We start from the raw sequence: 25,983 nt of genomic DNA, 5'->3' as shown, positions 1-25,983 counted from the left end.
AACATGAGTGTTTAAAATTGACGTCAGCTTTGGATCTTGTAAGATCAATGCAATATAAAAACTTCACCATTGTGAGTGAACAATATTTATTGAGGAAAATTCCGTTCTATTCTATACAACACTTATGGAGCGCAAAGCTACCCATAAGAATCCCAGTGTTGTTTTTGGGGAAGGAGAGTTCCCCAAGCAGCTTGGTCAGCACAGGTCCAAGGCTGAGTTAAAATTGTTGCCTAGGATAGTAAGCTCCATCATATCTCTATTTAGTTTGAGACAAGAGGTATTCATCCACTTGCCCACCTTCTCTAAGCAGGGGCCCAGTGACATACAGGGTAAGTCTTGACTCGGATTTAGGAGAAAACCAGTTGCGTTTCTTCAGTGTAAGACGCTAGTGAGATATTATTGGGCAGGTCAATATTGGCAAGTGGTCTCATGTACAAATTAAAAAGGGTTGGGCACAACGAGGAGACCTGAGGAACTTCACAATTTAGGGGAAGGATTTCTGAAGTACAACTTCCATTGTAGATCTGAAAGGTCCTGTTCTCAAGAAAGGACTTCAACCAAGCTAGGGTGAGTCCAGAGATTCCAGCACTCTGTAATCTGTCAGCAAGAATGCCATGGTTAAAAGTATCAAAAGCAGAGCTTAGAGCCAGGAGAATGAATGCTGCCAATCCTCCCTGATCTAGCAGCCTGTAGGCTTCTTCTACCACAGCCAGAAAGGCTATCTCTGTGCCATCGTAAGGGTGAATTTCTGTTAGGTGGGATGCAAAATATCATGATTTTCCCAAAACTCTGCCAGCATTAAATTCATATGTGTTTTTTAGAGTTTTACTTATTCCCAGAAGCGGAGAGTTCGGGCTATAATTTCCCATGTTGAGAGGGTCCATGCTGGACTTTTTTAAAAGGGCTTTGACCATGGCATATTTCCATGCCTTCGGCACACAGCCCGTAGTTAAGGAGAGATTCACTATTTCAGGCAGAGTCAGGAGAATCTCATTTGCTACTCTGGCTAGGATACAAATCCCTCCACAACATCGGACCCAAATACCTCAACTAAAGGGTCTCCGTACATGTCCCCAAATGGAACCTCTGATCAGCCAACCTCACTCTGGCAGAGACCCCACGCATCCGCACAACCAGAGCAGGTGGAAGATCTTTTTTCTATGTCGCAGCTAAGACCTGGAACAAGCTCCCAGTCAACATCAGATGCTCCCCCACTCTGCACACCTTCAGAAAGAGCCTAAAGACCTGGCTCTTCGACTAATCCGGAGCTACACCCCCCTTCCCAGCGCTTTGAGATCCTCAGGGGTGAGTAGCGTGCTTTATAAATCCCTGATTGATTGATTGATTGATACTTGAGGGGGTTGGGTCTTTAGGAGAGCCAGATTTAATTTTACTCGTGGTATTTGTGAGATTGTCCTGTGTCGTAGAAAGAATCATATTCGGCGAGTAGGGATTTGTATCAGGCAGGAGACCCTTAGATCTGTTAATGCCAGTTTCAGAGAACTGATGGAACGTATTTTAGAAGTTAAAAAAAATTTTCACGAAAAAATGTGCCAAATTGTTACACCGGGAGGATGAGGGTTCTAGAGCAGGGCCCGTTGAAGAAGGTTCAAGGAGGGTTTTTACTATATGAAACATCGCATGTGAAGAATTGGCAGCGCAATTGATTTTCCCCTCAAAGTATACTACTTGTGCTTTTTTAATTTCAGTGTGGTAGACTCTGATAGAATCCCAGTATTTTCATAATCTCTTCTCCAGATTCTTTCTGCTCTTCTGCATGCTTGTTTTAGCTTTCACAATTTGAGAGTATACCACGGTGTATATTTGTCTTTCACTCATCTAGTATAGGTTTTGAGGGGTGTAGGGAAGTAGGATCTGCTTTTATGGTTACCCCCACTTTTTTCCAGGTGCAATGCTGTTTCTGACTAGTCTGACTAGTCTGAATGGGATCCTGCTAACCAGGTTATGGTAAATACTTAGGTACATTCTAGATGTAACCTTATAAGTCCCTAGTATATTGTACTGAGGTACCCAGGGCATAGGTACACCAGGGGTCTCCCATCGGCTGAAGCTTGTAATATGCCACCCATGGGAGATCTCTCAAAATGTAACTACAGGCCTGCCATTGCAGCCTGTGCAAGCTGGTGCTAGCACCACTTACGACAGCTATAGTTTTCCCTATATCTAAGGTCACTGCCCTTAAAACCTATTAGTCACTCCTAAAGCAGGCCTTTCAATCCTGAAGGCAGGGTGCTCGAGTCTAAGTGTGATGGTGCCCCTGCATGAGCAGGACACCCCTACAACCTTCAGAGTCCATTCTCCCGGGTTGTAAGTGCATCAGCCATTATGATACATAGAGTGGCCACGCGTCATTATGCGATGACCATCTCTAAACTGGCTGTAATGAACCCTGCCATGTTTGGTATCAAACATGTTGGAATCATACCCTCACACCATGAATGCACCATGCACTGTAAAGCACCACCGTGGAGGCACTCAGTGCCCCCGGTACCAGTCTTCTAGACCCAAACGGCACAACATGGATGCTGCCTACCAGAGACACAATTCTGCCCTCCTGCTGCTGAGCCAAGCTTGAGCAGGGGAAGGCAGAACAATAGGTATCCTGTCACAGGGAGGTGTTACTACCTCCCAGACAGGGTTTAGTGTATTGGGGGCGGGTGGAAGCGCTTGTCAGCACCACTCAGTCTGCTTGAGGGGCACATTTGGTGTCCTCCTTGCATAGTCCAGTTCAAACCAGCTCAGGGAGCCATTGGCTCCCGCTCTGGCGCGAAACTAGACAAAGAACATAGGAGTATCCTCCCCATTGTCTGATCCCTCCCCTGGGAGAGGACCCTGAATCGTCCCCAACCCTTTTGTTAAGGTACCCAAGGGCTTACCTGTAGGTGGGGACCTAGATTCATTGTGGGACAAGATTCATATCAAGACGCCACTTCTTCTTTGACCGTCTGGGCACTCAGGACTTTGTACTGGGCTAATGAGACAGCAACTGGGCTGACTCTTGCTGCTCCTGGTCTCATCGTCCTGCAAGTCTGCTGAAACGTCTACGCCCGTGCTCCATACAGGAACCTTCCAAGGCATGTGGACATTCAAGACAGCTGAAGGAATCTCCCTTAAAGGAGTGAAGTATTCACTTCCCTGCATCTGCAGGCGCCGCAACAAATCTGACGTCTGCTGATTCTGAGCTCCCACGGACTCCAACCGGCTCAGCAACACAGATAGTGGTTCTTCACTTCCCGTGAGACCCGCCCTGTTCTCTCACCAAGGTTGAGGCCAGTATTCCTCATCTGGCGCCAGGAACCGAACCCCTGTGCACCGCGTCAAATTGCCTTCCTCTAAGACCTTCGGGCTCCAAGTAGCCCTAACCTCAAGCATCTCCTGTGACCAAGATCTTCATCCTCAACACATCACTTGCACCGTGGGCCTGCATCTTTGGCGAGGTTCTCAAGGTCCTCTTACAACACCAGTGCCTCCGGCCTGAGGGTCCTCTTGATGGTCTTCTTTGATTTCAGTGGGCTCCCCTGAGTGGGGCCTGCTCTGACTCCCCTGCTTGTGGTGAGTCACCTGGGCCATGCTGGTCCCGACTCTGCAACCTCTTTGCTTGTCATGTTGTTTGCAGTTGCCAAGGCTTAGGTCACTGTCTACTCTCCTGCAACACCCGACATCGGTGGGCATTCGTCTTCCGTGCCTCCTGGTCACTCCTGAATGACATAGTCTCTGTCCCCTCTGCTTGCAGGTACTTCTCATCTGGAATCCACCTTTGGGTTCCACTGGACACTTTCATCTTATCGAGCAGCAGCATCTTCCTAAAGTCCTCCATTGAGTTTAGCGACGGTTTCCAACGCCACTACACACACCTATGTACCCGGCTTCCCTGGTGTAGGTACCCTGGTTCCTAGGATATCCACGGGTGGGATGGCTCTCCAATCTTTTGTCTTCCACAGGATTTCTTCAGGGTCTTCTAGGTCCTTTTACTTTAAAATTGCAAATGCGACTTACCCGTTGACTTGTATTGAGCCCATGGTCGTGTTCCCACTCTACACAAGGCCTCCGTGGGCTTCCTAGTTACTTAACTCAGGTGGTTCCTTGGGTCCCTGGCACTTCTACGTCTTCTCGGTATTGGCTTGACTTGTGTCGTGGTTTGCAAATCCACTATATTAGTGTATGGTTTTGCCTCCCCCTGGCGACCACCGTGTATTTGTGCTGCTTACCTGTTTTATTTGCAAAGTATTGTGTGCGTTGTGAATATCTCCGGTCAGGAAATGTTTGTATGTGTTTGTGAGTGTCATAATAAATACATATTTTTATAAATACACTGTGTGGTTTCACTTAATCTATACCAATAAGATTATGCTCTGGTGAAGCAAGCTGCTTTACACACCTTCTGAACTAAGCCTGATGGCTGCTCTCCACAGCTATAACTTAGAGAGCATTCTAAGGTTATCTAAGACCACGAAAATCACCATACGGATTGTTTGGATTAGTGCTAGGTGTCCACTTACGTAAGTGCACACCATGTACTAATCCAGCTTCTCACAAGGGGGATAAACTGATCGAGCATAAATTCAAATGACTGTGGGGGATAAAGAAAAACTTCAATAAAGACTATATCGAAAGAAGTTGACACATGGTTTTATTCGATAATTTTTTTTACAATATTATTCTTTTTTTTGTTATGTATAGGTCTTATAATATACTGGATTGCATTTACATAGTTTTACTTTCTGCGTGGAAGGCACATTTGTTGTGAAATGTTGCTGCTTTAATTTAATGCTGTTTATTTTGTTTTGCTTGTGTAATGATTTTGAGCTGACTTGTAAGCATTAAGAATCCCCTAACAGTGGGCCTGATTTAGATATTGGCGGATGAGATACTCAGTCACAATGGTGACAGAAATCCCATCCGCTGAAATAAAAATCCCATTATGTCCTAAGGGATTTATATTTTGGGGGATGGTATATCAGTCACCATTGTGATGAAGTATCCGTTCCACCAAAATCTAAATCAGGCCTATTGTTTCTCTCCCAATAGTAGGGACTAATACAACTCCAGGCCCCAAGGTTTAGAAGAACCAGACAAGGAGGTCCCGCCCTCTCCTATAAAGGCCCAGTTCTTTGGAATTCTCCCCCCCCCCCATGTTGAAGCAAATTACCAATCTAGAATCCTTTAGGAAAAATCTTAAAACCTATCTATTCACCCAGTTTTAAGAATCATTTTGTCATCATCACATGATCATGTTTGAGTCAATCAAATAGGAGATATCCCTCCGGGGATCGAATCAGGCGCTATATAAGAATATAAATAAATAAATAAATAGGGTTAATTTATACGGCAAAAAACATTCAATTTATGCCCTTCTATTGTGTAAAAAATTGCAGGTGAATGCAATTAGAGTTTTTAAAAAACATTACATTCTTGATTATAGAAGAGCTAACATAACTCTCAACTAAAAATAATGTTACACACAGATTAATATTCTGTATCCCTTTATATCCCTTGTATTCTTGCTTCAAATTTGATAGGCATCATAATAAACAATCCCACAATAGTTTCATGGTAAAGGGGTATTTGCTAAACGTTGGGGGAACCCACCATCATTCAAGCTCTCGATTACCCCTCCTCTCTAGTTGTGGAAGAAGTACCTACTTTTTGATGGTAGAGGGCCACAATACCTCATTTAGATGTTGGTACTATAAGGTAATCAGTCAAAAAATAGCAGAAGTCCAATTCACTAACATTTGACCTCCGATGCAATATTTAGAGGTCGGGATGTTGGTTCTACTAACAACCTAACCCGATCACCTCCATCACTGAGAAAAGACTTCAGGAGCAATATTGAGTATTCAGGGTATTTTTCCTGGTTAGCGCTCGACGCACCAGTCTCAAACTTGTGCTGCCCTGGGGGCAGCGCACTCAGGTGAAATACGGAGCAGCTGCTTTGAAGCAGCTCCATGTTTCACAATGCAAGCTGCAACCCACCAGCACTTTGAAGGGGGATTAGAGATCTCCTTGCAGGTGGGTGAAGTGAGTGACTGCACACGCCTGAAAGGGGATGTCTTGGGGGTCCATGGGACCCAATTTCCCCCCTCCAGAAGGCTTCTATCAGGGGGCGCACTGACAGGGAGCCATCTGGTAGACGGCACACTATAAGTGCGCCTCCTGGCAGCTTCTTTGCATCTGAACCTGCATAAGTAATACGGCGCGGGTTCAGAGGCAAAGGGATTCCCTCATGTGGATGGGGTCATGCCCATATGCAAATGAGGGAACGCCCTCTGATGACAGCCCTGGTGCTCTATGTGCACCAGCGCTATTGGTATTACAGAAGGGCCTGCACAAGTGTCTGTGGCCTCCTCTGTATTACCAAAGTTCCCCCCGGGTGTGCGCAAAGTGGGAGCAAATGCCTTTTGTGCCCCTGGGACACTCTGGTAATATGTCCCTGGTGTGCCATTGTTCACCATCTAATGACAGGCATGGGTTTAGACAGCCCACCCTATTCAGTGCCGGCACTTCAATGACAAATGTCTTTTTTTCTATCCAGACTAGTCATGGGCAGAAAAAAACAATCAATGTTTCTCACAGTCTGAGAGAGAATGTTCAGTACATCACGGACATTTGGTATACACCTTCCAAGAACAAACTCTCGATTTGAAAAAATGGCAATAGTTTGATCAGTCCAGCCTACATCATGTGATGAAGTGTTTTTACCCAAACTGCCCCATGTGGTCAGTGATAGCACTTAAAAATCACCTGTAGCAAACTATTAATTTAGTGAGTTGAAACTACAAACACATAAATAAGGTAACTTTTCCTTAGACAGATATAAATGATTGACTGTACCTTAATATATGATGAAACATATCTCACCTGCAGTTTAGTTAACCCAGGCATATCCAAGATAATAAGGGGAAGGGGGTGGAGAAAACTGAAATCATTGGGAATAGTGTAGTATATTGGGCTACATATACATATACATTGACTTCTATAGTTATTGAACCTATGAATTCATTTGTTTTATGTAATTTTTTTTAAGATGCTGCTGGGTTTAAAACCAAAACGTATATTGCTTTTGTGCACTGTGTGCTCATAAATATGTTACACACACATGCCCACATCTATATTTTTGATAGGAGAATTTGTGGATATCCAGAAGGATTACTTGTAGTGAAGTCACTTAAAAGAAACACATCTCACAGTTACTTTGCAATATGAAGCCACTGGATATCTGGAAAGGGAGGATACACCCTGGACTAAATTAGAGCTGTTGCAGGTGATATATAGCTCTAGGGTTTAAGAGTGGCCTCTGTAAGGCATGCTACTTCATTGTGAAGCAGCGTACATGCCACTGTGAACACTGGTGCACAATATTTATTCTTATGTCCTTTAAAAAGAAAGTGTTTCCTGTTACCCACAGTAAACCTTTGTTACAGGGTGTTTTAAGGTTCTTCTTCAGGACTCTTTTTGTGTTCAGGCAACAACAGTTACCTTCTTTTATTGGCAGATCTCCATCTACTTGCGTAATTATTTGCTATTAGGAGTACATCTGGAAATGTATGACTGATATTCAGAAGCAATATTACAGATGTTGGGGTACATCTGGAAATCTATGACTAATATTCATGAATACCTTTGCAGATATTAGTGATTTTAAAAAGTTGGAAATCTATCCTAACATAGGATAAAAACAACTGCAGTAGAATTTTTGACTCTTTCAAGTAGTGCTTTGAGAGTTAAGTTACAAATAGTTAATGCATGATAATATACCATTAAATAATTAATTGAAAGCCAAGGAAGTCTGAACTAACATGTTCGCTGTTTGCAGTACTTGTTTTAGCATGGATTATGCTACATAAAACCAAACTTTTTAAGGTTAGGCTCATTGACCCATCAAACAGCAAAACACAATTGGGTTTTCAAAATGACAAACATAACCAAATTATCTTCATTGGAATTCATTAAATACAAATTTGCTTCAAACTTTTTCTTGCAGTTTACCTAAAAAACGCACTTTGCTATACTCTTCAGTGGATCCAAGTGCCCTTTCTTACAATTTTTTTTACTTCAATTGATGTATTTTATTTTTAGGTTCAAACAATGGAATAATGCTGATTTAAATTATTCTTACTGTAGTCAGCGATGTACTCCGTCCAGTTAAAGATGGTTTCTGTTACATTATAATATGTTCCATTGAGGCCCACTGAGCTATTAAAGAGTGTAGTAATATTTAGCTCAGTAGCAGAATCGTCTGGCGGCCATTGCAGACATTTGTGCCTCAAGTTTCCCATGAATAGCTGCAGCCCTATTAGTGCAAATACACTGAGACAAAACACAGTCAGTATCATGACATCCGAGAGCTTCTTTACTGACTGAATCAAGGCCCCCACGATAGTCTTTAAACCTGAAAAAAACAGAGGCATTCTTGTTTATTTCTATATAACATTCCACACTGGAAAAAAAATATATAATATCATTCAGATAAGGATAAAGATCCCATGCAGAAGCCCAAATAAATTACTTTAACTATTAGCAAAACATTTACATAAAATGAACTGCTGACGTACAATAGTGATGACAGTGACTTGCAAAGATGAGAAAGCAGCTCAATGTGTTCACAAATATTAACTCATGAATGGAAATGAATGAAACACATTCCAAAACAACTTGTTTTATGGAAAAACAAGTAATTTCATTATACATGCAAAAACGTATGTCCACAATAAAGAAAATAGCTATATAAACATACATAATTACATTTCATGTTTTCCCCGCCGTTTCCCAAACGTTGGTTAGTGAATTCTGTTTTTATAACATACGTTATTGGTACTAATACACCATCATATAGATGAAAACTAAACAATACTGTATGTTATAAAACTGTAACTGGTTTAGAGATGCAGAGCATTCTTAAGCCAGTTATCACATGCAACATCCATGCTCTCGGTTTGAGTTTTATTTTCTTGTAAATCAGTAATTAATTAGTAAGTTAATGTTAAAAGTGAATTCTATTTTCAGTCATACTGTATGCAACAAATTCTATATATCTTTACCGGCGTGTGAATAAAATCAGGTTGGTAATTAAATCTTAAATGTAGTTAATTTGTATGGAGGTGTAAAAAATTAAAACTTTATGTCATAAGATGCAAATCACAGCCTTTGCGATGTCCCATGCAAGAATATGTTAAACTCCGAGGCTGATTTTGAAAAGAAAATCTATATAATGCTAAAAGCATGGAATCATGCTGCAGTCCAGCTTTTATCTCTTGATTCCCGCTTTTTTATTGCAATGTGAGCAGCAAGCAACAAGGCTTATGCTAAAAAGAAGCATTCTCAAAATTTGATGAAACAAAAGTCAGCCTGAGTGTTTAACCTAGCTCTCACCTGGAATGACTGATATTGTTTTCAATGCTCGGAGAACCCTGAATGTTCTCAACGCTGAGACATTGCCCAAGTCCACAAACTCTGTCAAATATCTGTAATAGGGGAGTTCACACACAAACACAATGACAGGACACAAAGAAACAGTTGGATGTACACAAGGGCCTAACACTTTACAACAATTACTACTTCTTACCTGGAATTACAGAAATAGTTTTCAAAGCTCTTAACACTCTGAAAGTTCGAAGAGCTGAAACATTGCCTAGGTTTACAAATTCTGTTACATACCTGTAGAATTAAATCACAATTATTCAGAAGTCTAGAAAAATCTACTTTAAGTTGAGTTAATATTGTAATATGACCTTTTTCTGTGATACTTACAAAGGAATTAGTAATTAAAATGAGGTGTATGTGTATACTGTTGCCTTGTAGCATTATCTGTTCATGTTAGCTCCTGGTAAGACCTATTGTAGGCCACTGGTTATTAACCACAGGCGCCCGGATTTGATTAAAAGGCAAACGTGAGAGAAAAAATGTGATGGTACAAATATAGATCACATTATGACTATAAAGGTTTTCTTCTGTAATTTTGCAATACATCCTAAAGCAAGCAAAAAATAAGTAACATTTTGCTTTATTTAAAAAAGACGATGTTGCTGTACCAGACAACCCAAAAAGAGGAAATACCTCACAAAATGTATTTCTATAAAGAGGAAATACCTCACAAAATGTATTTCTATGTTTATGTCGCCCAACTACTTGCCAGTATATATACGTGTTGTATGTATCAATGAAGTTCTAAGTGTATATCATCCATCCACTTGTCTTTTGATCTGTCTATATATACATTGCCTTCAAATAACAGCTAAAGTTAGCATGGCTGTACAGTTCAAAGCACTGATAGTTAGGTATCAGGACAATATGTGTGGATTGGATTTCTACCAAATCAGATAATCTGGAATCCCTGCTCTAGACTGAACATTTCACAACAATATACATTCATGACTTTATTCCATTTAGCTAAATCTATCTTATTACTTTTGTTATTTATTAAACCTCTAATTTATCTAGTTATTTTATGCATGCAAGATTAAGAATACAAAAAATGAAGGCCATGAAATTAGGTTTTTCTGTTGGTAATGGCGCAAAGTACAGTAGGACCCATGTTTTAGATGTAAGTTTGCATTTGCACAGTAGCTGCAAGGAAAATAAGTCTTATGTTGCCTTTTGTTTTACATTTTGATTCTGTGCTACTAATTAACAGTGAGGATGTATTTTCCCATTGATACCGATTTGAAAAAGCATGAGTGATTGCAGTGGCGTAACGAACCTTGAGGGGGCCCCCCTGCAGGGTACGTGAAGGGGCCCCCTCCGGACTCAATCTAGAGCTCCCCAGCAGAAGTGCGGTGCTGACGGGGCCCCCTGGAGAGTGAGGGCTCCCCGCACCGCGGGGGCTGCTGGGGCCTGTGTTACGCCCCTGAGTGATTGACATATTTAACTCTGATAGGTACGTTTTAGTGATGGATAGCCACATGACATTTTAAGTCAGCTTTCATTAGGCCAGATTACACCATTAAAAACTATGAGACAATGGAATGCAAATTAGCACCATTCCACAGTGTTCCCATACTCTAACTCTTGTTAATGATAACACAAAACAAATCAGAAAATGGCCTAAAACTAATTTGAGCCCAATTGTAGTCCCCAAAAGTGACCTAATAGCCTGTAACTTAGCAAACTCTTTATCAAATGGGAAATGCATTTCCACTGTTAATTATTACAGATGCAAAAACCTAATATATTATATCACACATTTTCTTTTCTCTGTATAGGCGAATCACTCTTTTCTATAATGATATCCACCAACAAATGAAATGTTTAATTTAATAATCACAATAATAAATATATCAAACATTCTGAATACTTGACATCATATGAAGGCATGCAATACATATACTGTAAAAATAATATAGTTAATGCAGAAGCCAGAGGGCAAGAACATTTGTATGTTTACTTAAAACAATTGTACCTGAAAACAAAACTACAATTGGAGAAAGGAGCTGATAGTCTCCATTATGTTAAATTTCTCTCACTAAACCTTCTATTTGATCTTTGCATTCTTTTAAAACTGTTGAATTGTTTTACATTGAACTGTTGAGGTTATGCTATGTTCACAGTACACAATTATTCTGCGGCATTTCATTGAATCGTGCTTTTTATGATATATTTATAATGTGCACTATGCATGAGAATACCAACTTGAAGAAAATATCAGAATTTGCGGGCAATTTCAGTTTCCTAATGTTTGCAAATTATTAGAGACTCCTTGAAAAACGATTTAATAGTTGATGGCAAGCTGGGTGTTCTTTGTTTTTAAATTAATCAAGGATTTAACAGGCTATAGCAATTCCTGCTACATGCTACCCACAAGGAAAATAAATGATAATTTTAATGTTTGTAAACTAGCTTTAACTATGGTCAAATGTTCTAAGAAGTTAATCAGAAACGAGTTCTCAAAAGTATCTATTTAGATATTTAGAAAATGCGTGTTGGTTGAGGGCATGCTGTAACGTGGGTAACCTACAAGTCAGAAGTACAGATCCCACTAGAACTACTCAACTATCTCTAGTCAATTTTCAGTATAATTTTTCCCAAACATCATAGTATAATTTCATCAGCTCTTGGACAATTAAAGGCTGAATCACCCCCTCCAATGTTCAACCTGTGACCTGCAAGCAAAACCTTAATCTCAAATTCAGCCTGTGGTAGACTGGCACATAGGCATACAATAATATTTAGGGGAGGGGTGGTGATCATGGTTTAGTCATAGTTCCAATGGATTGTGCCATGTCAACTAACTCTGCCCCAAATTATCTTGCCCTCGGGCCTGTCAAAACATTTTGCAGGGCACAAGTCAAACATGAAATAAGGCCCCACGTTGAATGAGCAAAAATATTCTTCTGGTAAAAATAAAATAAGGCACTAAAGCATCTGGCGCCATCAAATGAAATAGCGTTCTTAACTGCCTCAACACTAGTAAACAGTACAAGCCTTCTTCAAAATATTAAATACGTTTGGTATTGTTAGTGTGGGGCCCTGATAAAGTGAAGGCCCGAGGAATCATGCCTGCTCTCTCCTCAATCTCATGACTTTGCTGATAGTCCTGCGTAACATGCCTGTGCACAAATATTTCAAGTTCATTAATGTTAGTCCCTAAATGTTAAATTGTGTTGTGTCTTATTTGCTCCCTTCAGACGGGTGTATGGTTTAGTACTCTCACAACAGAATCGTACCATTGATTGAGATCAGAGTTCTCCAAAGTTGATCCTGGAGGGCCAGATCAATGCCAGCTTTTAAGCATATTCGCATTTAGATAAATGTCGTTATCTTAAAAATCTGGAAGGGATCTGGCCCTCAAGGACCGATTTTGGAGAACCTTGATTTAGATGTATGCACAGAGCACTGCCTGCAGAAATGTGTTCATCTGCTAAGATATCTTACTATAGATAACAGCGCTATTTGGTTTTGTGAGTCATGTGAACGCTTGCTCACTCCTAGACCACCTATTTTATCCCACCCTCATTCTCACTTTTTCCTGCTATTCATTACATTACTATTGTTTGAACCTGATTCTCACAACTGAATAATCAACTGACCCTTGAGATATGTGGTTTAGAAAATGTATTGTATTGTTACTGAATCACAAAAGGAGACCCCCTCAATCCCAATCACCAGTATGAAAACCCTATAGTCACCCTCTCTTTTGGGGGATATTTGCATCAACATGTTTATTCCAGACTTTTGAACATACTTAAGGATAAATCTATAACATGGGTCACACTGTACGATTTCTTTTTTAGTACACTTTTGTATAATTCAACTAGTTTCACAATTTAAATGAAATGAAAGCCATGTTTAGTAATACTGTCGAGAGTGGCTCTAGAAATAAGCAAGTTTCCAAAATGTTTAAACTCTCAAAACTGTTACTGTATGTTGCTAATTTCATGTCCTTCTCCACATATCAAAACATTATGTGCATACTTACGCCATCGAAATGACACTGAAATCCAGCCAGTTCCATGGATCTCGGAGGAAAGTAAAGTTTTCTAAGCAAAAACCTCTTGCAAGTATTTTTATAAGAGACTCAAACGTATAAATTCCTGTGAATGTGTACCTAATGGGAAGTATTTAAACAAACATTATTTTTAACACTCTTGGTTTGCTGTATGGCAAGACATTTTAAATAAAATAAACACTGAAGAAAAGTTAATAATGTGCTCGGAGAAACAAAATGATAGTCCACAATATGTATTCTATAACTATCAGTAAAACTCTAAATTTACTTTTTTTCACAGACATGTCCATACAGGTATATATAAGTTTTATATGTGCATGCATGTATTTATTATACACAGTTTGCACTACCTTATTTGTGTGTGAGCACACACGCACATACACACATATACATTGAAGCACAGGTCCCGAAGCACAGATCATATATATATATATATATATATATATATATATATATATATATATATATATATATATATATATATATATATATATATATTTTTTTTTTTTATGGTGGGGGGGAGGACAAAACACTACAAACCAATAAAAATATGCTATTTTCACATGACTTTGTCTCTGATATTGTACATTGTTCTGTCATATACATCTGTTACAGTAACATACAATTCTGGGGACCGTTATACATTGTATTTATAAATTACTTCCTACAGTCTACTTCTTTCTCGCTGGAGCGACTTTGTCCTGTGTCGTGTCTCAATATCATGCCCGGTAATCAATTACTTTCCCAGTGATCTTTTAATCACCCATAGGATCCTTGTTGTTGTGTTTTACCCTGCTTATCTTCCCTTACCACTTATGCATCCCCAACATATGCCGGGTGTATTATATCCTCCCGTTCTCCCTCTGCTTCCGTTGCCTCCTTCCCCACCAGGTACTTCTGATTTGGTCCCCAAAAATGTTTAATGTGGCTTTGAGGTGATAATAATTCACTGTACAAATCAGACTGTGTGTTGCAGTACATCATATCTGCATGCCACTACGCTATGGAAGGGGCTGGACCCCCTCACCCAACACATTGCTATCCTGCGCTTGGCCAGTAGTAGTCCAATGGATACTAATTTCCTATTTACTGCATTTACTCCCTTGTCATATCCTAGTAGAGCAAGCATTGGATCTATTGCCGGAGCAGACCAGTGATGCTCTCTAGTTCTCTGAATACTGTGTCCCAGAATGCAGCTATTTCGGGGCAATGCCACACAACATGCATAAATGCAGCTATGTGTTCTCTGCACCTGGGACAATCAGCTGTTTCTCGCAATCCATATCTAAAGAGTCGTATACTCTATTGATATATTTACAATGTATAAATTAGTTTCTCTCATTTAGCTATGCTGCCTTGGTCACAGAGCAGCAGTATCTCCAACACTTGTCATCCATTGTCCTAGGTGCGCCTCTATGACCCCAGATCCGTGTGCCTCCTGTGCTAGTGCATAAAACCGGGCCATTAATCCTGAGGGGGAAATTGCATGGAGTATTTGGGGGATCCTGCTTTTCTTCCCACAGAAGTTCCCGCAGTGTGGTTTGTACTCTGAAGTATTGGAAGCATGCTAGGGGTCCCTGTGGTTTATTGATATCTTGCATAGAGTCCCATTGTCTAACTACCCCACTCTGGAATAGTTCTTCCATTTTGGTGATCCCCAAGATTCAGAGTGTCTGCACCACACCTTTCTCCTGGCTCAGCAGAAACCTAGTGCACCATTCTATCCATATGTATGCGGAGTATAGTATGGAGCCTGCTTGATACTTAAGTAATTGTTGCCAAGAGTGTATCATGGTGTTTAGTGAGTCATGTACTCCATGGTACTATTATGGATTGGGAAACAAAGAGCGAGGAAGTGTTTGTGGTAATGCAGCATATCTTTCTATGTGTAGGTGTGATAAATCTTTGTGGGCCATGGAGCCAAAAATACACTGGGATATTTTGCATTGCCCCATAATAGAGTTCTAGTTCAGGCGCATTTAGCCCACCCCCCATGACATACAGTAGGACCAGTATCTTCCATTTAACACTCAGCTGTTTTCCTGCCCATGGTAGTATGAGTAGCAGTGATCGCAATGTATGGAAGAATGAGCGAGGGAGCAATATTGAAATATTTTCAAATAGGAATAGAAAGCTGGGGAGCACTACCATCTTCATGGTTGCTATGCGTCCCGCTAGAGAAAGCGGCAATTTAACAATTGCTCAATATCCTCTCCTAGTTTGTGTATTGCTTTCCCATAGGTGTAGCCTATGACCTGCTCTGGGTCAGTGTGTATCTATCCCTAAATACCTAACTGGGTCTGCTCTCCGGCGTAGGGCAACATCTTCGTTATTTGTGTTGTATCTGGGGTGAGTGGAAATATAATGGATTTATCCCAGTTTATTTGAAGGCCAGACAGACCTACCAATCTGACCACCTCCCGTAGTGCTGGTGATAAGTTTCTCTTCGGTTCACAAATATATAACAATGTGTCATCGGCATATGCTGATATTATGAAATTATATCCAGGGAAGCATATGCCTCTGTATCCATAATACTCTCACAAGGCACAAGCCAGGGGTTACGCCACTATGGCATATAATAATGGTGATAGGGTGCATCCTTGCTTGGTGCCCCTTGTGGTCTCGATCGGCATTGTCACTGTATTACACACTGTGATTGTAGCTGTTGGACTATTATACAGTACTTCTATGAGCCTCACATATATCTCCACCATTCCAATTCTGCGGTTAACTGCCTTGAGAAAGGTCCATTCAACCAAATCCAACGCCTTTTCTGCATCAAGGAACACCGCAATGGCTCTCACGTCTGGATCTGTATGTTGCATAGCTCATAAGAGTGTATGAAGGTTATATATTGGGCTTCCTCTTGGTACAAAACAGGCTTGTTCAGGGCGTTCCACTCCCGGAGGTCGTGGTGCCAACCTGTTCGTCAATACTCTAGCATATATTTTAATGTCTACGTTTAATAAGGACAGTGGTCTTTACGAAGCGCAATTATCTGGGCTTTTACCCAGTTTTAAGAGCATTACTATTAGGGCTTTATACCTGTCTCTGCCATTTCTTCAAAGAGCATGACTCCATGCGGGATTAGGAGATCCTGATAGGCCTTATAGAAGGCCACTGTTAGGCCATCGATGCCCGGTGCTTTTCTGGCTTGCATGCTGGGTAATGCCATCCGTATCTCAGAGTGGAGAAGTGGCGCCATCAGGTGTTCCCTGTGTTCCGTTGCAAACCATGTCATCTTTATATATTCTAACTAAGCTGTTATAGCAGCTTTATCCGGTTGGACTTTTGTGTGAGATAATATGGCATAGTAGCGCCGGAATCTGTCTGCAATATGTCCTGTATCACAAAGCAGTGCCCCCTCTAGTCTTGTACACCCAAGATGACTGCTTTCTCCCTCTAGGGGCACAATAGAGTTGCAAGTGTGGCTCCCAGGCATTCCTCCTTCCCATATGTCCGTGCCATTGAATATTTACCTAAGTGTTTAATCTCATAATTTGCTGTGTCGTGTGATATTCGTCCAGAATGGTTTTGAGCTCCCCCAGCAGTACAGTATTCCCCATGCACTTGTGCTTCAATTCTAACTCTGCTATCTCTTTCTCTAAATGTGTTAATCTATTTCTTAGTGACTTTTGGACACCTGCATGTTTGATGAGTGTAACACCCCTAATATATGACTTAAAGGTTTCCCAGACAGTGGCAAAGCTAGACACTGGCTCAATACTGGTATGGAAGAAGTCTTCTATAGCCTGTGCCATTTCTGCTTTAAAGACCGGATCTTGTAGTGCATATGGAGGGAATCTCCAAATGAATGGTGCCATGCACCTCCTGTATGTTGCTATATCTAAGACTACTGGCGAGTGATCTGAGTATGTACGGGGGAGTGGTCAGCAGTTGAGTGTGACTATGCTTCTGGACATCATCCAGTAGTCTATACAGGTGTATATATCATGGACCGAGGAGTAATGTGTGTACCCAACAAGATCTGGTTTGTTGTGTCTCCAGATGTGCACAAGACCTGTGCTATCCGCTATTTCTAAAACTGCCTTGGCTGCTAAAGAGGAGCGGCGATCTAGATCTGGGTTTAATATGCAGTTAAAATCACCTCCCCACAATTCAGTCCATATATCCCAACCAATACTGTCTCTAGGTCATCTTTACCACAAATAGCTACTGCAAATCTGCACCCTGGGTCCATGGTGACACCCATTAGTTGTATCCCTGATCTATTGTCCGACCTTATCAGAACTCTGCGCACATGTGAAGAGAACTTCGCTGCATAGCAACATCCCTGCAGACGCTGGTATGACAGTACTGCACTGTTAGGAGATAATTGCATTTCCTGCAAAAAGGCGTTGTCTATTTTGTGGCGCTTGAGGTAGGACACCACTTTGCAGACTTTCCTGTGGTCAATAAGTCCATGCGTTAGGAAACAAATATGTGCCACAGTAGGGTGATTCCTCACTTCTTGATTTATATCCCCGATAATCCGCTCATTCTACACAAAGCTCTGTCATGTTCTGTCATGTAGTGTGTTTTTTTTACCTGAACATTGACAATGGCTTAACATTCCCCAACCCCCCCATGCTATGTATCCCCCAATTACACACAGAATAAACACATAAACATCTCCCACCCCCTCCCTCCCCAGTATCCCCCAACTAGAATTAACTCCAATTTACTACTTTACCTCTAACATGGGGTGGTGCACACATAGCGGTGGATCTTACCAGCTTGGTAAATCTCTGGTTATTCGGCCCTTTGACTGCAGTTTGCGATATCGCATATAATCACACCCTTAACATGTTTTAGCTGACACATAGAATGCCAAATATAAAACAAATAAAATGTATTTCTCTTGCCGCTACCTGATTGCTTCTTAGGTCTTTCCCTTGTCAGAATGTCTATCAAGTAATTAGCTGTTTCATTTCCGCAGTTCGAGGGAAGAGACCCAGTCCCTCCAATTTCATGAATATGTCCAGTGTGTCCCCATACATATTCAGAACAGTCTCACCTTTTGCTATACCAGTTGGTGGGCTGTAGCTTGCCCCTTCACAGGAAGAATTATGAAGGCAATGCAAACCCCATCCAGTAGGGGCTCTGCTGTATTACAGTCTAGGCCTACAGAAGCCCAGACCCTTTTTTATTCTTTCTACCTTAGAGTTTCAGGTGCTTACAGAGTCTGCTACTGTTCTTCTTCATCCAGGTTGTCCTCATTTTCATTAGGGTTGTTCCGCAGGGTACTGCTTCTGCTCCCCACTCCCCCTGTGTGTTTGAGGAAGTGAAGAACTTGCTAAGGATCCTTGAAATACTGCGCCTTTTCATAGCCATGACTTGCAATTTGGCTGTGTATAACAAGTCAAGATGGAGTTCACAGAGCTTTCTTTTGACGGGGACAAACAAAATTTGCGCCTCTTGTACCTGTTGTGTAAAGCCTGGGTATATGGACAATTCCATGCCTTTATATGCTCCCCTATCATAATAGTTAAGGAGGCATGCTATTGTGGGACGGGGTTAGCTCCTGGTACTGGTCTGGGCGCCCGAGAGCGGTGTGCCCGTTCAACCACAAAGATATCAGAGAATGTGTCTCTATACATGATGGTCGTCATGAGTTGCTCCATAAAAATGTCCATATTCTCAATTTGAGTACATTCTGCTATTCCCACTATACGTAGATTGTTCCTTCAGAAGTACGCTTCTAAATCTTCTGTCTTTGCCCGGAGAGTGTGGAGTATGTTGTCGACTTTTTTGTGTTTGGCCAACTCCCCTGCCACCACATCCTCAGCTTCTGACACTCTTCTCTCCACTGTGTCTAGTCTCTCCATGTGTTTATCAAGTCTTTCTGTCATTCTATCAATTCTAAATGTTAAAGCATCTATCTTCCTATTTATTTTTGTGAAGCTACATTGTATTGCTGTCAGAATGTGTTTCCGTTTGGTATCAGCAGTAGGGTCTGTCCTTTCTGTGTCCGATTCTGTATGCTCGGATCTGTCTCTTTTGGCTAGGCAGATTTGGTGCCTCAAACTGTAGTTTAGATTGTGTTTTGACAGTATTTCCCATTGTGTCTCATGATTGCTAGCAGTATGTTATGAACTAGTGAGCGCGCCAGTAGGGGTGGAGTGTGAAGCACTCTTTTAGGCTTACCAGTACTCAGAATGCCGGACTGTGTGGGTCACCTATGCCTCAGAGGGTGGGTGACATTGCAACAATTGCAGTCGGGGAGGGGCCAGTGGTTTACTTTATCTATGCCCTGTAAATTGCCTCATCGTCTATTTAGCAAGAAGAAAGAGAGGGGTATAGTTGTCGATCTGTCTACCAGTTCAAGCCATTGGGGTCACTCCTCGTGGTGTCCAAGGCACAACCGCATCTTCCACAGACTCTCTTTATATGTGTGGAGCCTCCTCTTGGTGGGTGCGAGTCCTCTTATTGCCATACACCTGTGTATCCCTAGTCAGGATGAATTCAGGTACTGTTGCTTGCGTGTTCCTCCTGCCTTGCTACCTGTTGGTTCTGTCTCTGTAGTCCCCTTTTCCCTTTCTCATATGCCACTTGTCCTGTAGCACCCTCCGTGCTTGCCTCCTGAAGTCTGCTCATTCTCTACCTGTTAAACTGGTATCATGCAAGGTAGTAAAGCGTTCAGGTCACGCTGTTCTGCCTTCAGGATTTGTTCTATGGTCCGGCTGAAGCAATGCCTCTGTATCAAGCCTGCTCACATGCACCGTCCTCGTGTCGCACTACCCTGAGGCTGGAAAGTGCCAGCAAGTGCCAGGCTGCCAGACCAGAGCCAGCTCCGCCCACTCCAATCAGTGACTAAATGCGCTAGTTGTCATGTCCCTACTAGGTCATACTAGTCCCAGGGGTTCCTGAGTACTCTCTCACAGTCCGCGTCAGAACCCTCTGGGGTTCCGTAGTTTCTCTTTCCTCTTTGTTTCAGCTGCCTTGCCCTAACTCGGCATGTAGCTGTAGCCCCACCCCCAGGCCGGGTCCCATCTGCAACCACTCTGTGGGCATCTTACGATGCTCTGCTCACTTCTGCAGGTTAGTGGTCGGTTCCACTGTGGGGTGCTGTATTGGCCAATGCTGTAGTACGCTCTGAGTGTCAGGAGTTTTTAGGATGAGCGGTCGGGTCGTCAGAGCACTACTCATTTGCGACCATCTTGGAGCCAGGAAAGCTCCAACCCCGCACAGATCATATATCATGGCCCCTCTATTTTAGAATGGAGAGAGGTAATAGAAAAGAGCAGGCAACTGTCAGAAATTGAGCTAGTAGTGACCCCAACCAACTTAACAAACATAACATGGTTAGGTCAAAACACAGTTCCCAGAGAATTTCTGCACAACCATATCCAGCAATGAACAAAAAGCAACCACTCCCCAGAGAAACGTATGTTAAATTCAAGCAGTGCTAACAATTTAGTACACACAGCATACTCCAATTCCCAAATCAATATAGCAAACAGAGCACTATTTAACGAGAAAAAAGACACCAAATAATTAAAATAGGTCAAATGGGATGGAAGATAATAATTTTTGATGTTTTAAAGTGAAAAGCTTGCAGAAAAAAGTAAAGAACTATTCAAAACAACAGCGTGTGGTTTCTGGGATTAAGGAGCAATTTTAAGCCAACTGCAATAGAGTGGAGTTCAGATATAGAGTCATCTCAGTCAAAGCTTTTACCTTAGGACTTAGGGCTAGATGTATCAACATACCCTTTTGCGATTTCCAAATAGCGATTTTTAAGGAATCGCTATTTGGGAATTGCAAAATGGCATGTATGTAGAAATTCGCTATTTTTTAGCGATTTCTTAAAATTCCTTATTTGCGATTAGCAAATTGCTAATCGCAAATAAGGAATCATTTCCCATTAATTTCTATGGTCCAGGAGGCCCATAGGAATGAATGTGAAATTATTCTCATTTTGCGATTCGCAATTTGTTATTCGCAAATTGAGAATCATTTCAAGGGTGCAGGGGTGTCTCAAGGACACGCTGCTGCACCCCTGAAAATGACATGTGTGCGCATATGGCGCACATACATGCCCTAAGGGCATGTATGAGCGTCACATGGCACCTTTACAAATAGCATAAAGTGCATTTCTAAAAGAATTCTCAATTTACCACCAACTACAAGTTGGTGGTAATTTGCGATTTCTTAGCCAAAATTTGCTAAAATAAAATGATTCATACATAGCATTTAAGAAATTGCAATTTGCAATTTTTTAAATGCTTGCGCAATGTTAAGGAACCGCAAAATTTGCGATTCCTTAATATTGTAAACTTTTAGCATGATACATCTCATTTCCCGTTTTTCTTGTCGCAAACGCTGCTATTTTGCGAAGCGCAGCGTTTGCGACAAGAAAAAAGCTTGATACCTCTACCCCTTAGTCTTTAAAAGTTTCAGCAGACAAGGTCCAGGATTGTGTCCAGAGAGGTTTAATTAAAGAAAATGCGTAATTAATGGGCTTATGTTGTATTGGTTTTGGGACAAAGCTGTGTTTCGTGGCTGCTGAGTGTATTCAGCTGTGTGTACTTTGTTTAGCAAAAAGATTTAACACCTTGCACCGGTCCAAGGTTTTACCTTTGGACTTTTTTAAAAGTCAAAATCCTCTGTTTGGGCATGGCTGGAAGCTGTAGCCATGCAGAACTCAGTGAGGCAGGATACATTCACCACGAACTACCATTTAACCTGTTTTCAGTGTGCCAAAATCCTCTGAGAGGTAAACGTGGTTTTCTTGCCCGTCTATGGTGCGACATTCCTGGGCAAGCCTCACTACCCTGCTCAGGTCTTCGGAAGGTGGAAAGAAGTTGACTCACTGTACTCCAACTGCTGGTCGATCCTGCAACTCCTAGCTTCTCATGGCAGGTTTCTCTGTACCAGGTATCTCTCCAGCAAGGTCTCCTGAAGGGTCCAGCCCCCTATGGTTAGATGGGCCTTCTTGAAGTAAGCAGTCTTTTTGTATCCCTGAAGCAGGCAAACAGGAGGCCCACCATTTGACCTTTTTGGAGCAGTTCCAGTCCCTGGGTGCCAGCATGAATAGGGAGTTCTTTAGTTCTTGAGTTTTGAGTCTTTGAGCCAGCCCTCTTTTACCAGCAGGGGTCAGAAATCAGGAGTAAAGAATCTACTTCCAGCAGGCCCTTCTTATTATAAATCTTCCCAGGTCCAGGAATGTTCTGAGGAAGTGATGGTAGAGGTGGCAGATGTATCCTATGTGCTAGCCAGTGACTGAAGAAAGTCAGCTTCTCAATCTTCACTATTTTCTCCTAGTTTCCGATCTGGTTTCGCAGCAGTCCCTCTTTGCAATTAGTCAGGGCAACTGTTTCAAAATGGCAGAACCATTCAGGCACCATGCAAGGCGGTTTCCAGCATTTGCCACGATCCTATTTAGATCAGCTCTTCTCCCACCTGGAGTTTGGCTACCTTGGAGGGTCCGGGTAGTAATGAATAGGAGACGCTGTCGCTTGTATCTCCAAGACAAAAGATGCAATGCTAAGGCTTTCCTTTGTCCTGGCAACTGTCGTTGTCTACTCCCAGATAGCTTACCCTGTTACGTGGTCAACAATAAACATATGCCTATCATTCCTAGGCCACGAGCAGGCTGTTGTCTTCTTAGCAAGGGCTGTTAACTCTATCATCCAAGGATGTGTATTCCAGCACTGGAGTTGTGATGAGTTACAGATCTGATTTTCAGTCAGTTCATGCACCTTGTAGGAAAGTGGAGTATTATGTAGTGATGCTGGTTAGGCCTCACTATGTAATACTCTTACAATACCTCAAGGATGGTCTTTTTTATTCACAATAATTTACTAGATGACCACATATTAAGCAGTTCAGACTACCAACATGGACGATAAGTAATTGACATGACTCGATGTGTAGCCCAGGACCAAGTCACAACAGTCGATTAAATTTTACCTGGCCCAGGAGGCCCGGGTGCAGAGTTGTCCTAGCTGTCCTTGGTGCTGAAGTGGGAGCTGTGAGAGAGCTAAGTTTACCGCTTAGACGATGCTTGTGAGGAAAATGCTGAAGTTTGAAAATGGGGTCTCTGCTGAGGTCGGTTGAAGGTGCTGCAGTGTTCCCGCAGGTTGATGTGTAGAAGTTGGTGGTGGCTAGACTAGTCATCAACAAGCCTTGGTAGTGGTAAGGCCAGTGGTATGTTATTTCAATGTCCAGGGGAAAACAGTAGCCTCCTGGAACTTGATGGAGGTCAGGACTATATTTCCCACAACGCACTGGACCATCTACTTTTGGAAACTTCCCTCAGGGGGTCTGATGGCCAGTGATTCTTTGGTTCTGGTTGTGCTTTTACCTGCAGGCAGCGGGGAACTAGTGCCACTAGTTCAAGGGAGTCTGAAGTTCATGTTGGCACTCAAAGGTGTCCCTCTGTCTGGGGAGCTGGTCTTTGGTCTGGGACAGATCACAGACATGCACTTGCAGGGTGGTTGACACAGGTGCAGGTTATTGCACCTTTGCTTTTGTGCAGGCCCTGAGTCAGAGACTCAGGTTTATTCTTTGTCCTCTGTTGCAAGTCTCCAGAGATCTGAGATTTCGTTGCCATGGTTACCCCATAAATCCTATATTTAGGGGTCGTAGGGGTGTGGATGCAAGAAGCAATTGGGCTACTAGCCCCAGTGGCTAATTCACCTCTGTGGCTACACCTTTTATATCCAGAACCCTCTATTCTGCCACTTCGTATGATGACAGAAACCTTCTTGGGCTGCACAGACCCGGCAGCTCACCCTAGGAGTGTTGTTATCCTCTGGGGGTGTACTCCTCCTGATGATCTAATGTTCCCACCTGCCCAGGTGTAAATGTGCCTGGGGCAGAGGAAGGCCTGTTCATCCCTTGGGAGTCAGCCTGCATGTATACCTGAGTTGGTGCATGCTTTGAAGCTCACCGCCTTGATATGTCACTTCACTAGCCACCCTTTCAGGAAGGGAGGTATCACCTCCTTCCCATGCACGTCTCTGTTTCTGACTCTTGAGAGCGTTCACACTTTCTGGCAGGGGGTAAGATTTCTGTCTTGGTTGTAGCAGCTGGTGATGCCAGCCAGGGTACAGAAAAAGGCATGGACAACCAGGTGGGCAACCTCTAAGTAAGCCACCTGGGTGCATGCCACATCAACCTGGCTACTGAAATCATGTCAGGGGAGATGTGACAAGTTGTTTGATATCAAACATGACTATATTCGAAAGGTCCATAATGGAGCTGGCAACGTCGGTGGTGCCCGGGTGCCAGCCCATATTATCCTATGACACCCTGTTCACTTATGGTAGGGGCATATGAGCTTGCACTTATATGTCCACATCTTTAACTTAATGCACCCTGCCTCATGAGCTCATGAGTTCTACCTAAGGGCTGACTGACATATCATAAAAATAGTGCTTTGACCTTGCTACTCATGGTGAGGGCAAAGTCGAATTTGAACACTTTATACTGTTACTGAAGTCTGCAATTACAGTTCTTCTGGCATCTGTTTACTTGGGTCACTCAGGGTGGCACACACAGTGCTTCAAGTCCTGGCCCCTCTAACACCCATGCCGTTTAACACCCATGTCCTTGGTATCCTTGGTACTATATACTAGGGACTTATAGTGGGGTTAAAGTCCTTTCCCGTTAGGAGTACCAATTTGCTTACTTTTTTTAGGGAGATAGCACGGGCAGCAGGCTCCAATGCACTTTCAGAGTAATAACCATCAGTATTGTGGCAAGATGTGTGTGGGCAACAATACAAAAGGGCACTTTTCTACACAGCCTAAAGTACATTTTTATAAACGTACTTTACTAATCAATTACGTTGGAAATAACTCTTTCCTAGAATTTGTCTAGTCGGCAAAACAAATTTAAAGAATGTATTCACACTTAGACCAACTCTATGGAAAATGCAGATGGATCTAAACAGTAAGGGGGTGAGCACTCTTTAAATATATGGTGCACCAATTTAAATATATTAGGCACCCTGTCTGGTGGGTTACAAAGTGCACTTGAGGGCTGTCATTAAAAACGCTATACAAGAAGCATTATGCTTTTTGTTGTAATATATATTTTTCACATTTGTGAGTCGGCTAGCTGCGTGATGCTTACCCAGAGATTACATTTAACTCCCATATCAATGGTGAATGTTTTGTGCAATCTACTATAGCTCTACTGGAAGTTCAATGGACCAAAAGGTAGAACTAATTTTCATAATAACAATTTTAGGGCTACAAAGCCCACTCTGGGGCACTGTTTAGCAGTGTCACTGGTCAGGTAGTCATAATACCAACAAAAATAGTGTCCAGCTAAAAGGCAAAAACTCCAGGATGAATTTGCTACAGTTACACAATCTGGAAACAATTTTGTGACAAAAATAGGCAATAATTCCACCGAAGCATTGCACAAGAAAGCATTTTGAACAGGAATCTGTTATAGTTGCACACAGTTACTAGATCATTACTGGGTGTTCATCTAGCAATTACTTAGATAACTTGTGGCAGTTACATAGGTATTTCAGAATAATGGCAGTGGTAAATACA

The 25,983-nt window shown here is 42.1% G+C and overlaps 1 protein-coding gene across 1 annotated transcript in view; it reads right to left on the bottom strand.

The window, feature by feature from the left end:
• The window catches only part of LOC147731529 (sodium channel protein type 2 subunit alpha-like), an 860,436-nt gene that overhangs the window by 595,325 nt on the left and 239,128 nt on the right, over positions 1-25,983 (bottom strand). The window contains exons 5-7 of the mRNA XM_086956593.1: positions 13,436-13,564; positions 9,587-9,678; positions 8,141-8,413 (exon numbers count right to left, since the gene is read on the bottom strand). Of these exons, the coding sequence (XP_086812719.1) occupies positions 8,141-8,413; positions 9,587-9,678; positions 13,436-13,564 (494 nt within the window). The remainder of the gene's footprint in view (positions 1-8,140; positions 8,414-9,586; positions 9,679-13,435; positions 13,565-25,983) is intronic.

This window comes from Lissotriton vulgaris, chromosome 2_1, assembly GCF_964263255.1.
Source record: "Lissotriton vulgaris chromosome 2_1, aLisVul1.2, whole genome shotgun sequence".
In the NCBI taxonomy this organism is placed as follows: Eukaryota; Metazoa; Chordata; class Amphibia; order Caudata; family Salamandridae; genus Lissotriton; species Lissotriton vulgaris.
Note: the sequence above shows the minus strand (reverse complement) of the source record. Positions and strands in the feature narration are given on the sequence as shown.